Source organism: Mustela nigripes, chromosome 14 (assembly GCF_022355385.1).
Source record: "Mustela nigripes isolate SB6536 chromosome 14, MUSNIG.SB6536, whole genome shotgun sequence".
Taxonomy (NCBI): Eukaryota; Metazoa; Chordata; class Mammalia; order Carnivora; family Mustelidae; genus Mustela; species Mustela nigripes.
Window position 1 is genome coordinate 100782565 of NC_081570.1, and position 25605 is coordinate 100808169.

Sequence of the window (25605 nt, forward strand, 5' to 3'; positions counted from 1 at the left end):
GTTGAATCTGAATGTTTGGGTCTTTCATTACATACATACAGTGGTAAAATTTTGGCCATTAATTCTTCAAATGTTTTTTCCTGCCCTATTCTTTTTGTTTTGTTTTGTTTCGTTTTTTTAAAGAGATTTTATTTATTTATTTGACAGATCCCAAGTAGGCAGAACTGCAGGCAGAGGGAGAGGAAGGGAAGCAGGCTCCCTGCTAACCCTGAGATCATGACCTGACCGAAGGCAGCGGCTTAACCCACTGAGCCACCCAGGAGCCCTCCTGCCCTATTCTTTATCTCCTTCTGAATTTCATTTACTTGTATTTCAGAATTTGTATTTCTGTCTCACAGGTAACCTGAAGCCTTTGTTTTATTTTTGTCTTTTTTTTTTTCCTGTTTTCTTCAGACTGAGTAATTTCCATTAATCTATCTTCATGTTCACTGACTCTTATGTTGCTCTAATCTGCTCTTAAGCCCATCTAGCAGAATCTTTAGAATTTTGATCTGATGCTCTCTCATTCTGAGATAGAGATTTTGTCTTTTCATTCACTGTGAACACATTTTCTCTATTTCATGAAGTTGAATTAGAATATCTGGCTTAAATTCTTAGTATTCTAATACCTGGGTAATCTTGGAATTGGTCTTGGTTGGTTATCTTTTCACTTGAGGCTAGGTAACATTTTGATTAATCCTGGATATTCTGAAAGTTCTGTTTGGAAATTCTGGATTCTGTTATAATTTTCACAGGGATTGTGTGTGTGTGTGTGTGTGAGAGAGAGAGAGAGAAAGAGAGAGATTGAGATTAAGTAATCGTTTTACTTCTTAGTTGGATCCAAACATCAAACAGTGTCTCAGTTCATTTCATTTCTTTATCTTTAACTGGTTTGCTTTGAGTCTGTTTGCAAGCATTAACGATTCACTTGGCAACCAGAGACAAAGACTTCATATTACAGAACTAGAGGCTTCCTTTCTCTTGTTCTCTCTCTTCCCCAGGACTTTTTCTTCCTTCTTTTTTTAGTAGCTGTAATTGCTGCAAAAACTGGTATCTGATTCTTTAAGACACCAGTGTTCTATCAGGTTTTCACTCTTCTGCCTATATGGGCTTTAGATTTTGGGATAAGAGCTATGAGAAAGTGTGAAACTTAATCTCATGCTAGCCTGTTTTTGCTAGTTTCCACTGTCCTTGGAATCTGACCACTTTTGTTTATTCTTCAGGGACTTTAGGCCGTTGTCATTTTGTATTTTGTTCAGAGGTTATAACTTTTTTCTGCAGGAGAGACTAGTTGAGTCATTAGTAGATTTCAGGGGTCACAATGAGAGCAGAAATTAGAAAAATTTTGTTAGGTTTTATGCATAGATTCTTCATTATTAAAAGTGCTGGAGGGGCATCTGGGTGGCTCAGTCAGTTAATTGTCCAGCTGTTGATTTCAGCTCAGGTCATGATCTAATGGTCCTGAGAGCTAACTCCATATGAGGCTCCATTCTCAGAGTGGAATCTGGTTGAGATTCTCTCTCTCCCTCTGCCCCTCCCCCTGCTTGTTCTTGCTTTCTCTCAAATAAAATCTTTTTAAAAATGCTATAAAATGGTATTTATAAATTTTTGTTCTTTACTGCTAGAATATAGAATATAGTTGTTTTGTAAACTTATTCTGAATTCAGGGGTGCCTGGGTGGCTCAGTGGGTTAAAGCCTCTGCCTTCGTCTCCGGTCGTGATCCTGGGTCCTGGGATCGAGCCCCACTTTGGGCTCTCTGCTCAGCAGGGAGCCTGCTCCCGCCTCCACCCCCGTCTGCCTCTCTGCCTACTTGTGATCCCTGTCCATCAAATAAATTAATGAAATCTTAAACTTATTCTGAATTCAGCAATCTTGCTGAATTTGAATTCTCTCCTTAACATCAGTAATTTATCTGAGATTATTCTGTATTTTTTTCATATAAAATCATCTGATCTGTGAATAAGGATGGTTTCAGTTTTATCCATTCTGCCTCCCACCCCCTTATCGTACTGGCTGGAACTTAAAGCACAGTATTGAAAAGAAGTGGTGACCAAAGATACTCTTGTCTTAGTGGAAAGTGAGTTTTTAACCATTAAATATGATATTACTTATAAGACATTTCTATATGTCTAATATTTTAAGAGGTCTGTTTTAAAGTTTTATATTGTTGAACTTCTTTCCAAGCAATTTTTCTATAGTTATTAAAATGTTTATAAGAATTTTGTTCCTAGATCTTTTTATTGCAGGCATTTATGTTATTTGTTTTCCAGTGAGAAGCCATTATTGTATTAAAGGAATAAATACAGTTTGACCATGTTATACTATTCTTTTTATATATTGTTGGATTTTGTTTGCTGATTTTGGGGGGATCATTGTATCTTTTTTATACATGAGATTTGTATGAACTTTTTAATAATCTTGCTAGGACTTTTTCAGCCTCTTTAAAACTTTAAACCTTTAAACCTCTAGCTCGGTTGTTCTCCTTTAACAAAACATGTTGGATAGTGATTCTTCTTTTTCTCTCAAAGAGTTTGTAAAGGTTTTTTTTTTTTTTCTTTCCTTTCTCCCCCTGAGATGCTTGATAGAAGCTTCTGGTAGTTACTTGGGTCTACAATTTCATTTTGAATAAGTATTTATACTTTTAATTTAATATCTTTTAGCACTTAAATAAGTTATGTTAGATAATTTGTTTTCTGTTTAAGTAAGTTTTAATAATTTATGCATTTGTAGGGCTCTGTCCATCAGGCACAATAAAAATATCCTTGTGTCACTTTTTTACTATCTGTTTTATCTGTTATGTGTCTTTTATACTGGTATCATATATTCAGTAAAGGATAGCATTTAAATTTTTAAATTTTTGCTGTACACTCCTAAGTAACATACTATAGAAATTTTGGGTGAATAACACATAGTTTTTAACTTTTTTTTTTTTTTAGTAGGAAGCACAAAAAATTATTTAGCACCAGCTACATTTATAAACATGATCTTATTCTAACAATATCCGTATGAAATAGATATGAAGGAAATGTTATCTTTGTTTTATAGATAAGGAAATTGAACATCAAAAGGTCATACCTGGGTCTATCTCCTGACAATGGATCAGTCTGCTTCTGTCATTTACGTTTTTATTTATTAAATTCCAGTTAGTTAGCATGCAGTGTAATATTAGTTTCATGTGTACCATATACTATTTCATAGAACATCATCTGGTATTCATCACAACACATCCTTAATTCCTGTCGCCTATTTTAATCCATCCCCCTACTCACCTCCCCTCTGGTAACCATCAGTTTTATTGTTTCTGTAGTTGAGAGTCTGTTTCTTGGTTTTCCTCTCTCTCTTTTTCCCCCCTTTGCTTGTTGGTTTTGTTTCTTAGATTCCACATATTAATAAAATCGCATCATATTTGGTTTTTTCTGACTTACTTTGTGAGCATAATGCTCTCTGGTTCCATCCATGTTGTGTGAATGGTAAGATTTCATTCTTTTTTTTATAGCTGAGTAATATTCCATTGTGCGTGTGTGTGGCGGGGGGGCTGTTTCCATAATTTGACTATTGTAGATAATGTTGCTGTAGTAATTAGTAATTTTGATTTAGTAATTTGTAGTAATTAGTAATTTTGATTTAGTAATTTGAATTAGTACTTTTGTGCTTTTTGGGTAAATACCTAGTAGTGCAGTTGCTAGATCATAAGATAGTTGTGTTTTTAACTTTTTGAGGAATTTCCATACTGTTTTCTAGAGTGGCTGCACCAGTTTGCATTCCCACCAATAGTGTGTGAGGGTTTCCCCTTTCTCTACATTCTCGTCTACACCTTTTGTTTCTTGTGGTGTTGATTTTAGCCATTCTGACAGGTGTGAGGTAACATCTCATTTTAGTTTTGATTTGCATTTCCCTGATGCTAAGTGATGTTGAGCATCTTTTCATCTGTATGTCTTCTTTGGAAAAATGTCTATTCATGTCTTCTGCCCATTTTTTAATTGGATTGCTCATTTTTTGGATTTCAGGTTTTAGAAGTTCTTTATATATTGGATACTAAACCTTTATCACTAAACCTTTTCCCATTCCATAGGTTGCTTTTTATTTTTGTTATTTCCTTTGCTGTGCAGAAGCTTTTTATCTTGGTGATGTGCCAATTGTTTAATTTTGCTTTTGTTTCCCTTGAGTTGGGAGATGTATCTAGAAAGAAGTTGTGTCAAAGAAGTTACTGCCTGTGCTCTCTTCTAGGATTTTTATGGTTTCAGGTCTCACATTTAAGTCTTTAACCCATGTTGAGCACAGATTGCATGGAGCACTGGGTGTTATACATAAACAATGAAATCAAAACTACATCAAAACTAATTAAAAATTAATGATGTACTGTATGGTGATTAACATAATAAAGAAATGAATTCAATTTTGTATATGGTATAAGAAAGTGGCCCTGTGTCTTTCTTCTGCATGAGCTGTCCAGTTTTCCCAACACCATTTATTGAAGAGTCTGTCTTTTTTCCATTGGATATTCTTTTCTTCTTTGTGGAGGATTAATTGGCCATATAGTTGTGGCTACATTTCTGGGTTTTCTTTGCTGTTCTGTTGATCTATGTGTCTGTTTTTATGCCAGTACCATACTGTTTTGATTACTACAGCTTTGTAATATAGCTTGAAGTCTGGAATTGTGGTGCCTCCAGCTTTGCCTCTCTTTTTCATCATTGCTTAGGCTATTCAGGGTCTTTTGTAGTTTTCATACAAATTTTAGGATTGATTGTCCTAGCTTTGTGAAAAATGCTGTTGGATTTTGATAGGGATTGCATTGAATGTGTAGATTGCTTTGGGTAGTACAGACAATTTAACAGTATTTTTTCTTCCAGTCCGTGAGGATGGAATGTTATTCCATTTCTTGGGTCATCTTCAATTTCTTTCATCAGTGTTTTATAGTTTTAAAAGTATAGGTCTTTGATCTTACTGATTAGGTTTATTCCTAGGTATCTTGTTATTTTTGGTGCAATTTTAAATGGGATTGATTCCTTAATTTCTCTTTCTGCTGCTTCATTATTAGTATTTAGAAATGCAACAGATTTCACTCACTTTCTACTTTCAGAGGACAAGCCAGGGCTGAATTGTGATATTCAGTGGAATGACACATGGCAGTTACCCAAATATTATGTTATAAAGTAGAAGGCATTAATGTGCATCCAACATGATATGAGGTCATCAGAGAAAAGGAAGTTTCTGTTTATTTAGAAAGATCAGGGAGTTTTCATGGAGTGCCTTGAATTGAATTGCTATTATAAAGGAGTAAGATACTAAGAGGTGATATAGATGGGTAGGTCATTTTGAATGGAGGAAATAGTTTAACCAAAAAGAGATGTGGAGATGAGAAACTGTAGGGGAGAAGATTGAACTTTTAGAGGAAGGGCTGGTGATGAAATATGGGGAACCAGTATATATGAACCTCCAAATGCCTCAGCTAATCCTGTAAGTAAGAAGATTTATGAAAGGGCAGAAGTGCCATTTTGTAAAGAGGCTTAACCTTTGATTGGAAAGCTTGCCTTGGAGTTACGGAGATAAATCTTATTATCAGGAGATTGAAGGAAGATCTTGAGAGTGTATTTGAAATTCTTTGCTCTTCTCTGAAAAAGTAGCAAGACATCCATAGGGCATGAGTAAAGGAGGTTACTTTATTTCTGGGGGGTTAACTGGTGGAACAGATTGGAAGCACTTTCTTGGGAGTTTTTTGCCCTCCTGAAGGCAACAACATTCAAAGGCAATGTTGCTTAACCCCTACATTAGATTGAATTGTCTTGCTGTGTATATCTGTCCCACAGAACCGTGCTTGTTTTGTTCACCACCATATTCTTAACACTGAACATGGTGACTGCTTTCAAATAACACCTATCCCAGACAGAAGTCTCATAAGCAATGGTATGATTCTTACATGGTTGGCAGAAGCACAGTAAATGAAGCTAAACCGAATATGCAGAATAAAAGCTGAGCCCAGCAGAAAACCATACATGGAAGACTCCATTAAAAAGAGAGCAGAAGGAACCACCCAGAGATGAAGTTTCTTGGCCAACAGTTTTGGTATCCTCCACATAACCCTCAAACCGCTATGTCACTGAAGGAAGGAAGGAAGGAAGTTGTGTTATTACCCAGGGTTCAGTAAAGGGTTTCTAAGAGGAATTGTCTACTGTGATTTTGGATAAATTTTTAGCTTGGATTGCTCTCTCATTATTGAGGAAGGAGTAGGTAGTTAAAAATTAGGACCATTAAAACACAAAGGAAGAATGAATAAGAAAAACAAAAAACAGACTCTTAACTAGAGAAGAAGCTGGTTATCAGAGGAGAGGTGGGTGGGTGGTGGAAAATTAGGTGATGGGGATTAAGAGTACACTTATGAGGATGGACAACTGAGTATTATGTAGAATTGTTGAATCGCTATATTGTATACCCCAAACAAAGATAACACTGTACACTAACTGTACTGGAATTTTAAAACAAAAGATTGCGTACCTTAAAATTTGCAGATCTCTGTCAAAGAGGCAGAGAAAACAAGCATTTAACAAAACTTTTTACTTCAGGAAATATTTAAATTTAAAGCATATGCTTGCTTCTCTTGAATTTTTCAATCATGTTGAACTTAAAGCTATCATGTTGAATTTCTTCCTCCCTTCCTCATTCGCTTGCTGGACTTTGCCCTCCAGGAATTGGTTTATCAAAGGGCAATGGGAGAAGCATCAGCCACTCATTCAGGGTTTGCTGAGTGTTGACTTGCTCTATAAGGCACAGCTCAGATATTACTTCCTAATCTCATCACCAACACCACCTCCCCCACTCCAAGGAGGGTCTTTCTCTAGGTTTCTATGGTAGAACTCTTGCTCCTTTTTCTCTTGTTCTATGTACCAATGAAGTAACTATCTGCTTACACATCTGGCTCTACCACCAGAATGGTGGAAATATTTAAATTTTAAATTATTTAGGAAATATTTAAATTTAAAGCATATGCTTGCTTCTCTTGAATTTTTCAATCATGTTGAACTTAAAGTTATTATAAAAATATACCATGAATAAAATTTAAGGGGAATAACAAACTAGAACAATGTTAACAGTACTGGTATTGATAGCATATGCGTGTCATTCTTAATATATAAATAGCTTTTACTGACTTAAAATTATTTGTCAGTAAATTATTTAAAAAGCTACTAAATACATGAATGGGTAATTAAAAAACATAAAAAATCTTCAGCCACTTTAGTAATCAGAAACATTTATATTTGAATAAGACTGTATGTTTTTACCTAGAAAATTGACAAAAAGAGAGTGGTTTTATTTAGGACTGACAAAGTGAAGAAATAAGAACTACACAGAGTTGTTGGAATTGGAAATTTGAGTAACTTGGAAGACAGCTTGGCTGTGGGTTTCAGAAACTTTGAAATATACCTGCCTTTTGACCTTGTAATTTTACTTCTAGAAATTTATCTTAATACAAAGTAATTTTAAGTGGGTTTTTTTTTTGTTTTGTTTTTGTTTTGTTTTTTTTTTTTTAGTAATTTTAAGTGTTTACAGAGCATTAATTGTAAGGATGCTCATAGCAGTGAAGTTTATATTAATGAGTATAGAATGTAATTAAATTCAGAGGAGTGGCATGTTTATAGAGTGAAATGTGACACAGACATTTGAAATGATGTTCTGGGAAGTGAATTTTTGAAGAAAGATAATACTTGTGATCTGTTAGGTGAAAAAGCAGTATATACAAGAATGTGACCCTATTTTTGTTAAACCACTGTATCACTTCTAAGTAGGAATCAGAATTCGCTTTCTTACTGTATCTTTTTTACTTCCTTCTCCTAAGACTACAAAAACAACAGTAAAATAGATTCTTTCTTCCTTTTTCTCTCTCCCTTCCCACTTCCTCCCTCTCTCCCCTTTTTATTCCCTCCACCCTTACTTTCTTGTCTATTTAGCTAGATATTTTAAGAAAAAGAACTGCTTATATTGGGTAAATAAATATACATGTATTGAAGTAGCATATACTCAGCTGTAAAATAAACCTTCAGTTCCAAACCCCTTGTTCTTTAGGGAAGCCATTATTACAAATTAAGATCTTGAGTATCCTTCCAGACATGTTAAGTATTTATAGATGCATTCATACCCTTGCATACATGTATTGTTTTCTTGTCATTTTCACTTATCAGTAGGTCTTGAAAATTACTCCATATCAACTCTTAGGGTTATTTACCTCATTCTTTGTTTGTTTGTTTGTTTGTTTGTTTTTTTAATTTGACAGAGAGAGAGAGAGAGAGATCATAAGTAGGCAGAGAAGCAGGCGGGGGCGGGGGATGCAGGCTCCCTGCTGAGCAGAGACCCCCCCCCCCCCAATGCAGGCCTTGATCCCAGGACCCTGGGATCATGACCTGAGAGGAATGCAGAGGCTTAACCCACTGAGCCATCCAGGCGCCCTACTTCATTCTTTTTAAGAACTTTATAATAATGATTATGAAGGCACCATAGTTCATTTAAAATAGATCTGATATTAATGAACTGTTAGATTATTTTCCAATTTTTCCTATTAAAAAATGCTAGAAGAAAGGCCCTGCATATGTTGGGAATCGTGTGTGTGTGTGTGTACATATGTGTACATATATATGTGTTGGTATGTCTTTGGTAGAAATGCTGGGTCAAAGAATTACCTAACATTTTGCAAGTACTGTTTATTATTATTTATCAGGTATAAAATGAAACATTATTTTAATTTTCATTTCACTGGCTTTTGAGTGAAGTTGGGTATATTTTATTCAGTGCAAAGCTTTTTTATATCCTTTCCTGTTTTCCAGTGGATATTAAAAAAATGAATCCTTAAGATCTTTTTGTATATTAGCTGAATCAGTACTTTGTTATGTATGTTGCAAATACTTTTTGCTGTTGCTATTATTTATGGGAGGTTTTCCTTCAAAGATTTATATATTTTCTAGTACAATAATGGTTTAATTTTTCTTTTATACCTTTGATCCATTTGGCATTTATTGTGGTGTAGGAAGAAAGATAAAAATCAAGCTTTATTTTTTTGAGATACTTAGGTAATGCTCTGACATTACCTACTGAGTAACTTTTCAATGCCTACTGAAGTCATAATTTTATGATAAAAATAATGAAATATAAAAAGTATTTCCAAATATATGGGACTATTTTTTAGACTTTCTTCTGTTGTATTAATTAGTATGTTTATTTTAACTCTGCATTGATTAAATTGCTTATAATTTCTTTATTGTGTGGTTGGACTGGTCCCTTTAGTATCCTGCTTCTCAGTTTCAGCTGTTCTCACATACTCATTTTCTTTATAAGAAATTTTGAATTACTGTGTCTAGTTTATTTCTTCATATTTTATAGTTTAGTTGGGTTTGCACTAAATTTAGAAATTAATTTAGGGAACATCTTCACATGAAATCTTCCTTTCCTATAATTTATGTCTTTTCATTTATTTAAATTTTATTCTCTGTCAAGTGAGTGGAGGTGTATACAGCTTCTTTTATATGGATTTTGAAGTTCATGTAAAAAGTTTTTAAGTTCACTTAAAAATGCTTAACCTTTTACATTTTTATTTGTACTTTTTGGGGGGTGTAAGTACTAGAAGAAAACAGAGAGAATGGTTTTATTTATATCATCTAGGTACCAAAAGATGCCTGACATGAAAAAAAGTGTGGAAGTTGTACATCTTTAATTAAACAAAAGAATTAGTGAAATGTTGAAGACATCACATTAAAATTAAGAGCAAGAAAGTATTTCACATTTTTCTGGAGGTTTTAACAAGTGTAACCAAATAAAAAGAATAAAGTGGATATATGGATTGGAGACAAAATTATAATTAATAACAGATCATATGATTGCCTTCCTGGAAGAAAAAGAAAGTGATCAATTGAATAACCATCTGAATAATAAAGGGAGTTGAATACATTGGCTAGCTAAAAATTAAAACACTTCTTTGAACACTAGGGATATTAGGTTGAAAGTACAGAAAGGTCTTGCCTTATTAGTAAAGAACTGAACTAGCCACAGAGTAAAGCCTGAAAACAGCCTTTGCAAGAGCTAAGCTGTCCACGCGTTATATAGCTGTCAAAAGAAAACTGAAAATGCTTTAAATGAAGAAAATAAAATTCAGAGATTCAGGAAAATGTAACCTAAAATCAGGAGGAAAAAAATTATCAGTAGAAACATACACGAATAACCAGTAATGGAGATTGCAGTAAAGGATTTTAAAATAGCTATCATAAAAGTATGCTGGGTATTTAAAGGGAAATATGAACATAATCAGAAGAGAGATTTTATAAAGGAGTAAATGGAACTTCTAGTGCTGAGAAATACATGAAATAAAAAATTAACTTGGTCAGCTTAACAGCACATTCTTCATTGCAGCAGACAAAATCCATGAGCTTGAAGACATAGCAGTAGAAACCACCCAAACTGAAGCACAAAGAAAAATGAAAGGAACAAAGCCCATGACCCATGGGACGATATTAAATGTTTAGCGTGCGTATAAGGGAATGGTTGGGGGTGGGGAGCAGGAGGAGTGGCAGACAAACTGTTTGTAAAGGGAATGGCCCCAGATTTTCCAAGCTGATGAACAGCTATAATCCCACAGATTTTAGACACTTGAAGAAACCCAAACAAGGTAAAATAAAGAAACATAATAAATGGTTAAAAATCAGTGAAAAAAAATTTTTTTTAACACCAGAGGAAAAGACATTACATACAGGGAACAAGGATAGAAGTACCATTTGCTTCTTGTCTGAAGTGGTACAAGCCAGAGGACAATGGAATGCATCTTGAAAGCGCTGAAAGAGAAAAGTCGATCTAGAATTCTCTAATCACTAAAAATATTTTTAAAATCTGTGGGTGAAATTAAGACATTTTTAGACAAACAAAAGCTTAGAGAATTTATTGCTAGCAGGCCTCTATTACCAGAAATGTTATAGGAACTTTTAATGACATTACATAAAGAAATGTAAAGCAGGCAGAAGAATAAATATATGAATATGTATCAAAGGCATACTTGTTTTCTTTGGTCTTAGAGTTTTCGTTAAAAGATAATTGGCTGTTTAAAGCAAATGTGGTGAGTTTACATTGGAGGTCTGTAATATATGTAGAAGAGAAGTGTGCAGCCACACTAGCACCAAGGTCGGTATAGGGATATGAAAGTATACTGTTGTCATGTTGTTAGTTTACATCTGAAGGGGCGTGTTACTTGAAGGTATACTGCAGTATGTTAGTTGTACATACTCTAATCCGTAAAGCGGTCACACAGACAAAAATCAGTGGAAATACTAAAGAATACTCAATCCAAATGAAGGTGGGAAAGAGGACTAAAGAACTAATCAGGAAAAGTAGGTGGTAAAAAAAAATTAAGATACTAGACCTATGTAGTGGACAGCCATTTTGGAGAACAGTTTTTACAGTTAAAATAGAGTTATTACAGAATCCAGAAATTATATTTCCAAAGTATTCACATGCCCAAGAGAAATGAAGCCTATGTCTGAACAGAGGTTGTTCATAACAGCCTTATTCATAATAGCCCCAAACTGTAATCAGCTCTGGTGTTTATCTAACCAGGTGCATGACTAACTAGTTGCTGTATTCACACAATGGACCACCACTTTGTAATAAAAAGAACTGAGCTACTGAGATGGCAATATGCATGAATCCCAGGGATAGGGTGCATGAAAGACTCAAATGCAAAGGAGTATATATTATGTGATTATGTTCACATGAAATTCTAGAACATACAAAACTAGTAATAGAGAAAGTAGATTGAGACTGGTTGGAGGAGAAGTATGATTTGACTGCAAAGGTGCATGAGGACAGGTTTTGGAGAGATTGGCTTAATTCTTTTATCAGTACATTAATTTCTCAAAACCCTTGAAACTGTGTGCTTGAATTGATGCATTTTTGTATTAAATTATACCTCAGTGTGTTTCTTTGAAAAGGAAAATAAACAAGATCCTAGGGTTGGTTGAGGGACTATTTTTTTTTTTTTTTTTTTTTTAAAAAGCAACATCAACATGGACGGGACTGGAGTAGATTATGCTAATATTTTGACTGGGTATTTTCACAAATGCCATTCTCTTGCTTTCATTCAGAGTACATTCTACATAACATTCTTGGGTTTTTTTCACTCAACTATAATGAGCATATATTGTTAGTTTCAGGTATAATGATTTAGCAGTTCTATACATTTCTTTTTGCTCATCAACCCATCTGCCCACCCACCTCTCCTCTGGCAGCTATCAGTTTGTTTATTTAAGAGTTTTTGTTTTTTGTCTTATCTTTTCTTTGTTCACTTGTTTTGTTTCTTAAATTCCACATATGAGTGAAATCATGTGGTGTTTGTTTTTCTCTGACTGACATAACTTCGCTTAGGATAATACATGCTAGCTCCATCTATGTTGTTGCAAATGGCAAGATTTCATTCTTTTTGATGGCTGAGTAACTCCATTGTATGTATATACCACATCTTGTTTATACATTCATCTATCAACGGACACTTGGGTTGCTTCCCTATATTAGCTATTTCAAATAATGCTGCAATAGGCATAGGGGATGCACATATCTTTTTGAATTAATGTTTCTATTTTTGGGGTGAATATCTAGTAGTAGAAATACAGGATCACAGGGTAGCTCTATTTTTAACTTTTTGAGGAACCTTCATACTGTTTCCACAGTGGCTGCACCAGTTTGCATTCTCACCAGTGGTGCACAAGGGTTCCTCTTGCTTCACATCCTTGTCAAAACTTGTTATATCTTGTGTCTTTGGTTTTAGCCATTCTGACAGGTGTGAGGTGATACCTTATTGTGGTTTTGATTTTCATGATGATCAGTGATGCTGAGCATCTTTTCATGTTGTTATTATATTTCCTTTGGAACAGTGTCTCTTCAGGTCCTCTGCTCATTTTTTTAATTGAATTATTTGGAGTTCTTTTTTGGTGTGAAACTTCTATTTTTTTTTAAAGGTTTTTTTTTTTTTTTAAATATGAGAGAGTGAGAGGGAGAACATGAGTTTTGGGGGACAGGCAGAAGGAGAGGGAGAAGCAGGCTCGGTGCTGAGCAGAGAGCCCTATGGGTCTCAGTCCTAGGACCTCAGGACTATGACCTGGGCAGAAGGCAGACACTTAACTACTGAGCCACTCAGGTGCCTCTCAAACTTCTATTTGAGCTGATGCAAAATCATAGATGGCCTCAATTTTTTCCCACTGAAGTATATATCTAATTAAAAATAGGAGCTCTGTCAAGAGTCTTCCTCCAGGTCAAGATATTCCCATTTAAGAATTAAAATTGTTGGAAGTTTTGTCATTTAGTTTATTTCCCCCTTTGCTTTTTCTGAGATAAACATGTGCTCTGTTTTTAATAACTGCAGTATACTGAAAACTTTATTTCTTGAATTCATCCATTAGAAATTTTCAAAAGACTTTGAGGAAAATAAAAACAATGTATAGATAACTCATTATAAAAAAAAAATACAGTGTAGGACACTTAGGTTGATTGGTCTTGTAAATCACCAGGAGTTTTTCAAACATTTCTAAAATCCACTTGCTGGTGGTCAGTCAAGAGAGATCATGCTTGTATATGTGTACATTTTAATGTCTATACCTTTTATTTTTGATCAGTTAAAAATTACACCATTTGCATAGAATTATGATCTGGTTGTTTTTGTCACCTCATCACCTTTGTATAGTTGGAGCTATTCTGTTCTCATTAGTATTACATCATCTTCTAAGGGATTTTTTTTTTATTTTTCAGAGTTGTTGAAATGTAGACAGGTATCAAATTTAACATTTTAGATTGTTTCTGTGAGTTGTGTCTGAAGTACATGAAAAATCTTGTTTAGCATTTAGTGTTTTGAAAACTGTTTAAAGGTACTCGAATGAAACTTTCCTTTGGGACCTTTGGATGGGAAGTTTTTATAGGGAAGGGTAAGCTGTTGGACTTCCTAGGGACTTCGTGTTTATACTTGACCACTCTGTAATCCATTTATCATGCCGATGCCTGGGTAATCTTTCTAAATAGTATGCTTTCTTCCTTAAATATGATGTTACATTTCTTAAAATCCCCCGTGACTTTCCATCACACTTAGAATAAAAATGGTTTAAATTTAGCATGGCCTTACAGAATTCTTGTGTAGTTTTGATTATACCTAGCTCTCTAACCTCATCCTCTATCATTCACTTCCCCTTCCTGCTCTGTAGCCACACCGGCCACCTTCCTTTTCCTCAGGGTCATTTGTTGTTTCCTCTACTGGAAACAGTACTGCATTTGTTGTTTCCTCTACTGGAAATGCTCTTCTTCCAGAGCTATTCATCACTGGCTCCTTCTCTTAATGTAGATTTCAGCGCAAATTGTGTCATTTCAGAAACAATTTCTCTGTTATACATAAAGAGCCTTTCTTTTAACTTCTGTCACTAGTGCTTAATGTTCTATTTCTCTGGTAAATTTTCTTCATAACAATTATCACTATTTCAAATGGTTTTATTTAGTTTAGGAGTAGGAATGTTCTAGGTCAGGTTCACTACTGTATCTCCCAGAGCAAGATAGGCTCTTGATTTTTAATTTTTATTTATTTATTTGACAGAGAGAGAGAGACAGACAGACAGAGAGAGAGAGAGAGAGAGATGACAAGTAGGCAGAGAGGCAGGCAGAGGGAGAGGGGGAAGCAGGCTCCCTGCCGAGCAGAGAGCCTGATGCGGGCCTCAATCCCAGGACCCCAAGACCATGACCCGAGCCGAAGGCAGAGGCTTAACCCACTAAGCCACCCAGATGCCCCTGGGCTCTTAATATTTGGAAATGAATGACTGTATAGTTACTGTATCCATATTTCTTCCTTGATTCTGACTTCTAGCTACAAAAGAATCTGTGTGTGGTATTTGTCTTCCTATCATATTTTCAAAGACAGTGTAAAATTAGCACCAACCAATTAAAGAACTTTAAGCAAGGTAGTAGTGTCTTAACATCTATTTTAATGTTTTCTCAGGACAAATAAATAATAATGGTGTGTTGAATTGGCAGTATACAAGTGGATATAAAATAAGAGAAAGATTTCTATTTTTACTTCCTCCTAAAAGTAGAAAAGACCCTGAAGAATGGTTTAGAGCTCTCATAGGAATAACCCATGAACAATGCTACTTGAAAAATTAATCTAGACTTCCAATTCCAACCATGGAATACCTTGTATCAGATCAATCCTCCCACCAAAACCAATCATAGAACCTAGATAAAATGGTTCAGTGGTCTTGGAGAGCAGCTAACTCAGATGGGACTTCCTAGGAGAACATTGTGTCCATATAAACATTGGCCTTTTCCCTGAGAGCATGTTCCAAATCCTGATGCAGGCATAAAGGCCAAGGCTGAAGTGGTGGTTATTTGGGTCAGAAGGCACTATGGTCAGATCTTAGAGTTGCCAGAATGGCTGAGGCATGAGGGACAAAAATCTCAAGGCAGGAGGAAATTGCAGAGGAGAAAAGCCCGGTGGTTTATGTATATTATGTATATTTCCCTCAAGTTGTTTACTGTTTCTACAGTTTTACCTGCATAGGGCAAGAGTCAAGGAAAAAAAAAATTAACAGCCACATGGTACGGGGGAGGCAGAAGTTAGTGTTTAAGGCTGCAAAGGTGAAGGGCCCTTGGGAACACCTCAGGCTTCCAGCTGAGATCCCAGAGGGAACTCCCTAAAAGTAGCAGGTAAAATGGAAGTAAGCTACCCTTAGCAAAGCCTGACACCTGAGTAGTCTGCCTCTACTCACCCTGTGTTTCAGAAGAAACTTAACCTTTAGAAAGGATGTAATGCTCAAAGGGTCTATGCTTTTTCACTTATATTGTATAGCTTCCAATAAATTATGAGGCAGGCTGAAAAAGGCAGGAAAATACCCTAGAGATATATCTACACAAAAGAAATGAACATAAAATTATTCACTATGGAAGTTGTTATTAATAGCAGAATATTAGGAAAATGCGAAAGGACCACCAACAGAGGATTGATAATTATGTTGGTTCATAATTTACTTAAATTTTTACACAGGTCCTATCAGCACATGGGGCAGGACAGTTCTTATTGTGTGACACTGTGCTGATCATTGTTGGACATGTTACATCTTTGGCCCTAGCACAATAAATACTAATTGCACCTTCAAGGTTTGATACAACTTGGAATGCTCTCACACACACATTTTCATATACCCCTGGGGTGGGGCATTCCAGTTGAAAATTATTAATATCATGGAATTCTGTACAGCTGTAAAAAAGAAAATCATTTATGAACTGATACGGAAAGTCTACTGCAGTGCATCTTAAGAGTAAAAGGCAGGATAACGAGCTGTATGTGTACTTTGCTGTATTCTGTTTAATAAAGGAAAAAAATACTTGGATTGCTTATGTGTGCATAAAATTCCTGTAGTAATACATAAGAAACTAATGAAAGTGATTATCTGTGGGGCCTGGTGGGATGAGGAGAGATGAGATTTCTGGGGTAAAATTTATTTACTGTATGTACTTTTCTATTTTGTTTTGATATTTAAAACATTACCTATTCAAAAAATTTTTAAGTGATAAAATAAGCCATTAGCTACAAATAAGCTGTTGTGTTAAGTATAATTAAGAGAATGAAAGTTTATGTATTCATTAAAAAAACGTTTGGTCTTTTTCCTATTCTGTCTCCTTTTACCTTGGCTTTCATTCAGTGGAGTAGGGCGAAACTGGGGCTGGGCATCTGCGGGGAGCAGCATTCTTGCTGAATTTGGTACACTGCACATGGAGTTTGTCCACCTCAGCTACTTGACGGGGGACCCAGTTTACTACAAAAAGGTTGGTCTTCTTGCCTTCTTTTCTGTGTTTGTTATAAAAGAGTTCTTTAAGATTTGCCAACAGACTTGATTAATGCTCAGAAAATTTTACCTTTCTAGAAATGTCTTTATCAGGACTTTGGTTCCCCGTTTTTTTTTCTTTTTAAATTATCTAAAGAAATGTCCTTTCTATTTAAAATATTTACTGTTGTCTGAGAATCATTAATGGGTTTTCAAAAATTCCATTCTGTTCAGCATTGTGCTGCAGTGTTCCTAGCCTGCATGGTAAGACAAGAAAAACAAAATGAGCAAGAAGTTAAAGAATTGAATTGGATTGAAAAGGAAGAAAGGAAAGAGTAATTATGCATAGATTACATGATTATTTATATAAAATATTAAGATAATCTGTATTAAATTATTAGAAATAAGAACATATATGTAGTTCTGAATAAAAGACCAATGTAGATATGAAACATCAACAGCATTTCTCTGCACCAGCTACAACCAGCAAGAAAGTATCACTTTACAAAAACATCTGGTTGAAACAAGAGTTTATGTTTCCTACAAATAAACTTAACAAAGGATGAATGAAGTTCAAAACAATTAAATGACACTAAAGAGGACCTAAGTAAGCAGAGAGGTATGTTATGTTCATGTAGAGCTAAGGAATATCATAAAAATTTTAGTTTTATCCAGATAGATCTATGGTATCAATTCAATGGCAGTCAAAACTCCAGTGGCTTCTTTTATAAAAATGAAACTTGACAAGAATTTATAAAGAAGAGAAAAATTTCAAGGCACTCCTGAAGAAAAACATGTGGAGTGGGTTTGTATTACCCAGTTTCCAACACTCACAGTGAATTATTGTTGCATAAGACAGACAGACTGATGAATGGAATAGACATTCCGTAAGTAGATTGTATGTGCAACCATTATGATAAGGGTAGCATTGTGGATTCACTAAGAGCATTAAAGGCCTATATTTAAAAGACAAATGTAGTACAGTTTAAAATACATATACCCTATGGCCCAGCAGTTCTACTCTTTGATGTGTGCATTTATATTATATACATAGAAGCATTGTTTGTATTAGCATTTTATATAATAAAATTCAATACAGCAGTTAAATAAAGGAATCGTAGTTACATTTATCAGTTAAAATAATATACTGGGTGCCTGGGTGACTCAGTCTGTTGAGCGTCCCACTCTTGATTTCAGCCCACATCATGATCTCAGGAGATTGAGCCCTGAATTGGGCTGTGCACTGGACATGGGAGTCTGCTTAAGGTTCTCTCTCCGTCTCTCTCTCTAGCCCTCCCCTGCACATCTCTCTCTCCTTCTTAAACAAAGAAAAAAAATAGGATACAACTTAAAAAAAAATTCAACACAAGCAGAACTGAATAATATGCTTTGTTTAGGAATTCAGAAGTGACTTCAGTAGAGTTAAGACAATGGTGGACATAAAATTGAGGACTGTGAACATAGCCAAGACAAAGACAGTGATGTGTTAATGTATAAGCAGAGCAGCAAAGGTATTTGTAGTGTTGTATTTCTTAAAGTGGGATGTGAGTAGAATCTATATGTAGTCCTTTCTATGTATGAACTATTTCTTCCGTTGAGAAGAATTTTCAGGTAAAGACAGCAGTGGAGCCTGACCACAGAGTTTTTCCTTCCCTGATGAGATGAACAGTAACAATAAAACAGTAAATAAAAACTAGCAAAAATTTATCAACAGCACTGAAAGGAGGAAAGGCTGTAGTCTCATGTCACTAGTATGTGACAGCCCCCCTACGAAAAAAAAAAAAGAAAGTAAAAAATTTCTGGTATGGTACTTAAGTCAGTTTCTCACTGAATCCTTACTGGGCCCAGAAAGCAAGTCAACAAATTCTTGGTACTCCCCATTAATCTCACAGAGATCAGTGCCCGGGTTTGTTGAGTACACGACTGTTCACAGCTCGGGTCAGCGTGGCGGGGGGGCTTCTTACCTCTATCCTTCTTGAACACTAGTACTCCAGATCTCAAATTGTGTCCAGCGGGGATGGAATACCTCTCTCTCCCCAGATAAACGTAGGAAGGAATTCAGGGACAGTTCAGTACAGCTGTGCCATATCAAATCAAAGTCTCGGTCAGAACCTACCCTGTTCATTGTGAGCAGGATGAAAAGGACACAAACAGTACTGCAACTTGGAGGTAACAAAAGCATGGTGGTAAATAGCATGTAAAAGAATCCCATTTCAAATTATATAAAGTCACCATGAGTAATTTATATAATAATAGCAGTTGAACTCAGTAAAATTAGAGCTCAAAATAAATCATAAAATGATACAAACATATTGCGGAACTGAAGAAAGAAACTGAGACCTTAAACGTTGTGTTTCTGTAATGAATACATAAATGGAAAACAGCAAAAGTGACTATACGTGATTGAGAACCAATTTACTGACATGGAATAAAAGCAAGAGAGAGTCATGGTGGAGACAAAGAAGAGCATAAAGAGTTTGAAAGGGCGATACATTTGCAAAGTGAAGATGATCTAGCACAGTATTTCTCAAGTGAAGGACCTGACACATAGGAATCCCCTGAAAGTGATGGAAGGAGAAACAGAACTGCAGACTCTATTTTTAACAAAATTAAGGGATACTTGGTCTGTCACATCACAAAATAGCAAGAAGGGTTGGCACAAGCCAGCAAGCCATCAATGGCATAACCCATCAATAGCGAGGTTTGGGAAATAAGAGAGGTTATTTGTGGCCATAGATTTCAAAAATAAAAAGAGAGTATAGTTCTCTGAAATCAGTGATATGTCTTGAGGTACAAAATCATAGTCCTCATGAACAACACTGCGAGTAGTAGCACTGATGATGGTGCTTTTTTGGACCTCACTAAACATGTGGTATGTTGAGAAGCTGGGATAAAAGAATTCTGAGGAAATTTTGGTGAGGGAAGAGAATAAGTGACAGACATTCTTTTATGAGCAGTGCTGCATGGCTAGTGTCAGTTATCTGGGGAGACACAAGGCATCTTGACTCACCTTGGGCTTTTATGTCAAAACTCTTGTGTGACTAGCTGGTTCAGGGAAAATAGTAGTGAGTAATTCATCAAAAAAGAACAAGCGTACAATTTTTACAAGATATTATTAGAAAAAAGAGGGAAGGAACATGATATGTAAGTAATAACAAAAAAAATACCTCTCAGTTAAATCCTGACCAAACATCACCATGAGGGGGAAGATAATAGAGCCCCCCTCTCTGTAAGTCAAGTATATGAGCAGAAATACAAGTGCTCAGAGACAGTAAGATGTGCTATCAGTAACAAATTACAAGAAAAAGTTATCACCAAAAATGAGGGCCAAATTGGAAGCAATACAAAGGAGGTGTTGAAAATACAGCGATGGACTTAGAAGACCAAATCAAGATAAGCTAGTAGAGGTATAGACATTAGGAAAGAGATGGATAGAAAGATTCTGAGAAGAAATGATAGATGTGGAAGAGGTACGGAGGATACAACATGTGGATAATTTTTAGAAGACAAAACAGTGCAGTTTTTCGTTTTTCTTAGCAGCGTCAGTTCAAACTGACTAACCTTGGTTCATGGAATTACTCAGATTGAGACTGCTGTACATAGAGCTGGTCTCAGCCTTGAAAGAACAGGGGGGACACAGCATCCCTGAGCCCGTTCCTAAAACCGCCTCATTTCAAAGTCCAGCCAAAGGAGAAATGACTGGGACATTGTCCGTCAAAGGTATAGATGAATGAAGATAAAGTCCTTGGAAAAGTTTCCATCTTTTTAGTATATTTCATGATTTTTTTTTCCCCTTTCTAGTATTAGGGAGATCTTTTAGGGATCAGAATTTTGGGGATTTTAGGAATTCAGAGATAGCTTTTGTGGAATCAATATTTAGAGTTCAACAATTTAGTTGAAATTAGTCATTTTATGTTTCCATTTCTATGAAATTATTTCTGTTCTTATATTTAGATAAGTACGTAGTGAATATGTCTGGAATGACGTTTATCACTGATGTTTCTGATGACTATTTCTGGATGGTAAAATGTTGGCATTTAAGTTGGTTTTTCCCATGCTTTTTTCTTCATGTTTTTAATTGTTGCTTGATCTTTAATTAATGGTTATTTTTAATCTTGTAAAAATAATGAATCAGCTGTAAAGTAGAAGCCTTTCCTGACCACACACAGAAAAAAGCAAGGGGGAGATGGTGTAGGTTCTGAGTGAGGAAAACGCACAAAGCTTAGGTTAATATAAAGCCTTGATGACATTTATTTTATTAATTGTATTCTTTATTTGTGTTAAGGTAATGCACATTCGGAAACTACTTCAGAAGATGGATCGTCCAAATGGTCTTTATCCAAATTATTTGAACCCAAGAACAGGTCGCTGGGGTCAGTGTAAGTATTTCTTGTACAGCTGATGCTATGTTAAAAGATTATTCATCTGAAAACTTGCTTGATGTGGTGAAAAGTACACTATACAAAGGGCTAGAATCCCTCCGCATCAAACCCTGTGGTCTGCTAGTGCTGTTACCTTTGACAAATTTCTCATCCTTCTGTAGCTTCAGTTTTTCTACCTGTAAATGCAAACAGGAATAACCTGTGTCACAAGTGGTATTTTATTTCATGTATGTATAAGTACTTTGTTAAAATATAGTGCAGTCTTTGCGGAGGGTTGCCCCTATTTATAAAGCATATCTTCATGTAAATAAGAGCATGCTTGGGGTAAGTATTATTAAAGGAATCTGAAGAACAAATGAGAATCTTGAATGATTAAAAGGGAGGGCAGTTGCTCTTGGCAAGCTTTGTTCCGTCATTTTAACAGAGGATATCAGGGTCTTTTATTTATCAGGCTCTGTGCTAAGTTTTTGGATGAAAGTGGAGATCGGGAAAGACCATATAGATCTTGGTGGGATTTCAGGGAGCTCACAGGCTAGAAGGGTAAGCAGACACAGTTAAATGTAGTTGGAATAAGATGTGGTAAATGTGGTAGAGGCATGCGCCAGTTGTGATGTGAGATGGACAGAAGCGACTTTCCTCTGTGAGGAGCAAGTGTTTTGTTTGGGGAGAGGGTGATCTTATTAGAGCTTTAGAATTGATCTTTAAAGGAATAGATTTTTAAACAATAACATATTTATTAAGAAATATGGAATGTAAAGAGTTGAAATAAAATAGGGGTTTATGAGTACTATTCTCTCTTAAAAGACAGGAGAACTGGAAGAAATACTAGAAGGTGTAACATGTTTTAGTTATTTTTGAGACTAATAAAAACATAATGAAATAGTAAAAAAGTGGTAAAAATAACAGTCCGTTAATCTGTCAGTGAGAAATTCTGCTGATGTTTGCTACTAAGAGAAGAAAAACATTTGTCATGGAATTAGGGGCTCCTCTCAAGGAAGTTGTCCTTTATTTTGTGAAGGAAAGCAGTTTGGTCAATACAGTCATGTCTTTCATGGACCTGGGAACAGATCTCAATCTTTGGCTCCTCTTAAATACTTTTTTGAAATTCTTTACTTACAGTCTATTTTTTTCTCTTTATTTTGAGGAAAATATAAGAGCTGTGCCTAGACTGGGTGAAATGATACTTGGAAAAAAACCAAAGCCCGAGGGCAGCATTTCTAAAATATAAAAATATACTTTTCTTATTCCAGATAAGGATGACTAGTTTGGATGTCTGCTTAGTAGTTTGGGTGAATTTTATTGTATACTTCACCCCCTAAAATTTTATTAAGATTTGGGAATATTCTAACAGGAAAAAGTTATATTTGGTCTTTATGTCATATGCCAGTGAATATACTATGAGGTAAAACTTAAAAAAAAAAAATTTAAAAGTTTAACTGTAAAAAAAGGTACGAAAATACTTAAAATACTTAAAAAGGAAAGCCCTCTCCATAAGAAAAAGATTATCTGTTTTATATAAACATTTACCTCTTAAATTTCATAACAAAGGCAAATAACTAGCTAAGGAAATACATTTGAGTGTATTTGGAAAACAGAGTTTTCATATCCTCTTTCAAGAACTCTTATAAGATCATAAGAAAAAAGATTATCATCTCAGTAGAGCAATACACTGAGAAAAGTTGGTTCATGGAAAAAATCAGACATAAATGTAAGAAAGCATATGTTCATTTTTAACCCTGAAAGTGGTATTACTGAAAATAAACAGTACATGGAGGCAGTGTAATGTGGTACCACCCACTTTCTGTACAAACCGGTGCTATGCCACTGTAGTAGCATGTGCAAACACTGCCATCTTTGGTATCCTTTTGGTACCGTCTCCATAGACTGGTTACCAGAGATCTTGTCCCTCTCTTGTCCCACTTCACCACCACCCTAATCAAATCAGTGCAGCTTTTATTTGATTTATTTTATAGCGGTGTAGTTGACATACAGCACAACAGTATAATATAGTTGACCTTTGAACAATGTGGGGGGGTTGGGGCCCTGACCACCTGCACAGTAGAAAATCTGCATATAACTTTTGACTCCCCACCCAAAAACTTAACTCCAAAGAGCCTACTGTTGACTGAAAACCTTACTCATAACATAAGCAGTTGATTAACACATATTTTGTGTTATTCTTATACAAAAAAAAGTAACTAGACAATATATTAAGAAAATCATGAGGTGGGGCACCTGGGTGGCTCAGTGGGTTGAAGCCTCTGCCTTCGGCCCAGGTCATGATCTCAGGGTCCTGGGATTGAGTCCTGCATCGGGCTCTCTGCTCAGCAGGGAGCCTGCTTCCTCCTCTCTCTCTGCCTGCCTCTCTGCCTACTTGTGATCTCTGTCTGTCAAATAAATAAATAAATAAACAAAATCTTAAAAAAGAATAGAAAATACATTTATAGTATTAGACCTTGTTGAAAAAAATCTGCGTGTGAGGGGACGATTCAGTTCAAACCCATGTTCTTCAAAGATCAACTGTATTAGTTTCAGGTTTAAAACATAATGATTCTCAATGCAGCTTTTAAACAGAAGATCCTACTCTTTATCTATTAAATTAGTAAGGGATTGGACACATCCCTGTATCTGGAGCTTCAAAGGGGGTGAAAATTTGTATGCCATTTGAACCTGTGACTCATTTCTAGGTATTTACTCCAAAGGGATTTGCACAGCTGTATGTATAAAAAGTTTATGTACTGTACCTTTGAAGTTTTTTATAACAGGAATACTTTGGAAACATTCTAAAACAGCCTGTCCAGTAGAACTTTCTGTGATGAGGAAAATGTTCTGTATCTGTGCTGTCAGTACAAGCGTCACTAACCACATATGGTGTTGAGCATTGGAAATGTTGTTGGTGCAGTTGTAGAACTCCATGTTAAATTTTATTTACTTTTAATTAATAACTGCTTGTGCCTAGTGCCTACTGCCTGGACACTGTACCTATGAAAGAGATTTGGTTAAATAAATTATTGCACCTTCAGTGGCAGTATACTGTGCAGCCATTAAAAATTATGTTACAGGGGCACCTGGATGGCTCAGTGGGTTAAGCCTCTCTGCCTTTGGCTCAGGTCATGATCTCAGGGTCCTGGGATTGAGTCCTGCATCGGGCTCTCTGCTCAGCAGGGAGCCTGCTTTCTCCTCTCTCTCTGCCTGCCTCTCTGCCTACTTGTGATCTCTCTCTCTGTCAAATAAATAAAATCTTTAAAAAAAAAATGATGTTACAGAATACTTGACATAAATAAATATATGTTGTGTTTTTTCCTTAATGTTTGTTTTTATTTTCTATTTGTTTTCCTTTATTAATCTAAATTTGATAATGAACATCTATCGCTTTTGATGTAAGAATAAAAACATTCTTTTAAAGCAGTTTTATTGAGATATAACCCCTATACCATATTTGATCCAGAGTATGCAATTGAATGGTTTTTAGTCTATCCACAGTGTTTTGTAACAGTCACCAACACCAATTTTAGAAGATTTTCATTTACCACCCCCCAAAGAAATACTGTGCCATTTAGCTATCACCTACCTATTTGCTGGTTCTCCCACCCCCTGCAGCCTTAAACAACCACTAATCTGTACTGCATCTCTATAGATTTGCTTGTTCTGAATTTTTCATAAAATCACATATTACATGGTCTTTGTGATTGGTTTCTTTCATTTAGAAAAATGTTTTAAAGCTTCTTCCATATTCTAGTATGTATTAGTATTTGGATATATTTTATGCCTGAATAATATTCCATTTTTTGAATCTACCGCTATTGTTTATCCATGCTTCAGTTGATGACTTCGGGGTCATTTCTGTGGGTTTTGTTTTTTTCACTATTACTCCTTTTTTTAAAATTGACTTGTAATTGACATTCAATATTATATTAGCTTCAGGTATATAACATAGTGATTTTTTCTATATTTTATATCACCTTGGGTAGGTCTGGTTACCATCTGTCACTTATTACAATATTATTGACTATATTCCCTTGCTGTGCATCACATCCCCATGACTTGTTTGTTATATAATTGGCTGTTTGTACCACTTGATTTTTCCCTTCACCAATTTCTCCCATTCCCCCAACTCCTTCCCTTCTGGCAACCACTAGTTTGTTCTCTGTATTTATGAGTCACTTTTTATTTGTTTAGTTTGTTTTGATATTTAAATTCCACATATGAGTGGAATTATATAGCATTTGTCTTTCTCTGACTTACTTGACTTAGCATAATATCCTCTGGGTCCACCTATGTGGTTGCAAATGACAAAATTTTATTTTTTATGGCCGAGTAATAGTCCATTGTTTCTATGTGCACCTCATCTTCTTTATTCATCTCTCGATAGACACTTAGGTTGCTTCCGTATCTTGGTGATTGTAAATAATGCTGCAGTGAA

At 35.4% G+C, this 25605-nt stretch overlaps 1 protein-coding gene across 2 annotated transcripts in view; it reads left to right on the forward strand.

The window, feature by feature from the left end:
* The window catches only part of MAN1A2 (mannosidase alpha class 1A member 2), a 202172-nt gene that overhangs the window by 112719 nt on the left and 63848 nt on the right, over window positions 1–25605 (forward strand). For both annotated transcript variants that reach the window (XM_059375859.1, XM_059375861.1), the window contains exons 7-8: window positions 16678–16801; window positions 21086–21179. In XM_059375859.1, coding sequence (XP_059231842.1) covers window positions 16678–16801; window positions 21086–21179 — 218 coding nt within the window. The remainder of the gene's footprint in view (window positions 1–16677; window positions 16802–21085; window positions 21180–25605) is intronic.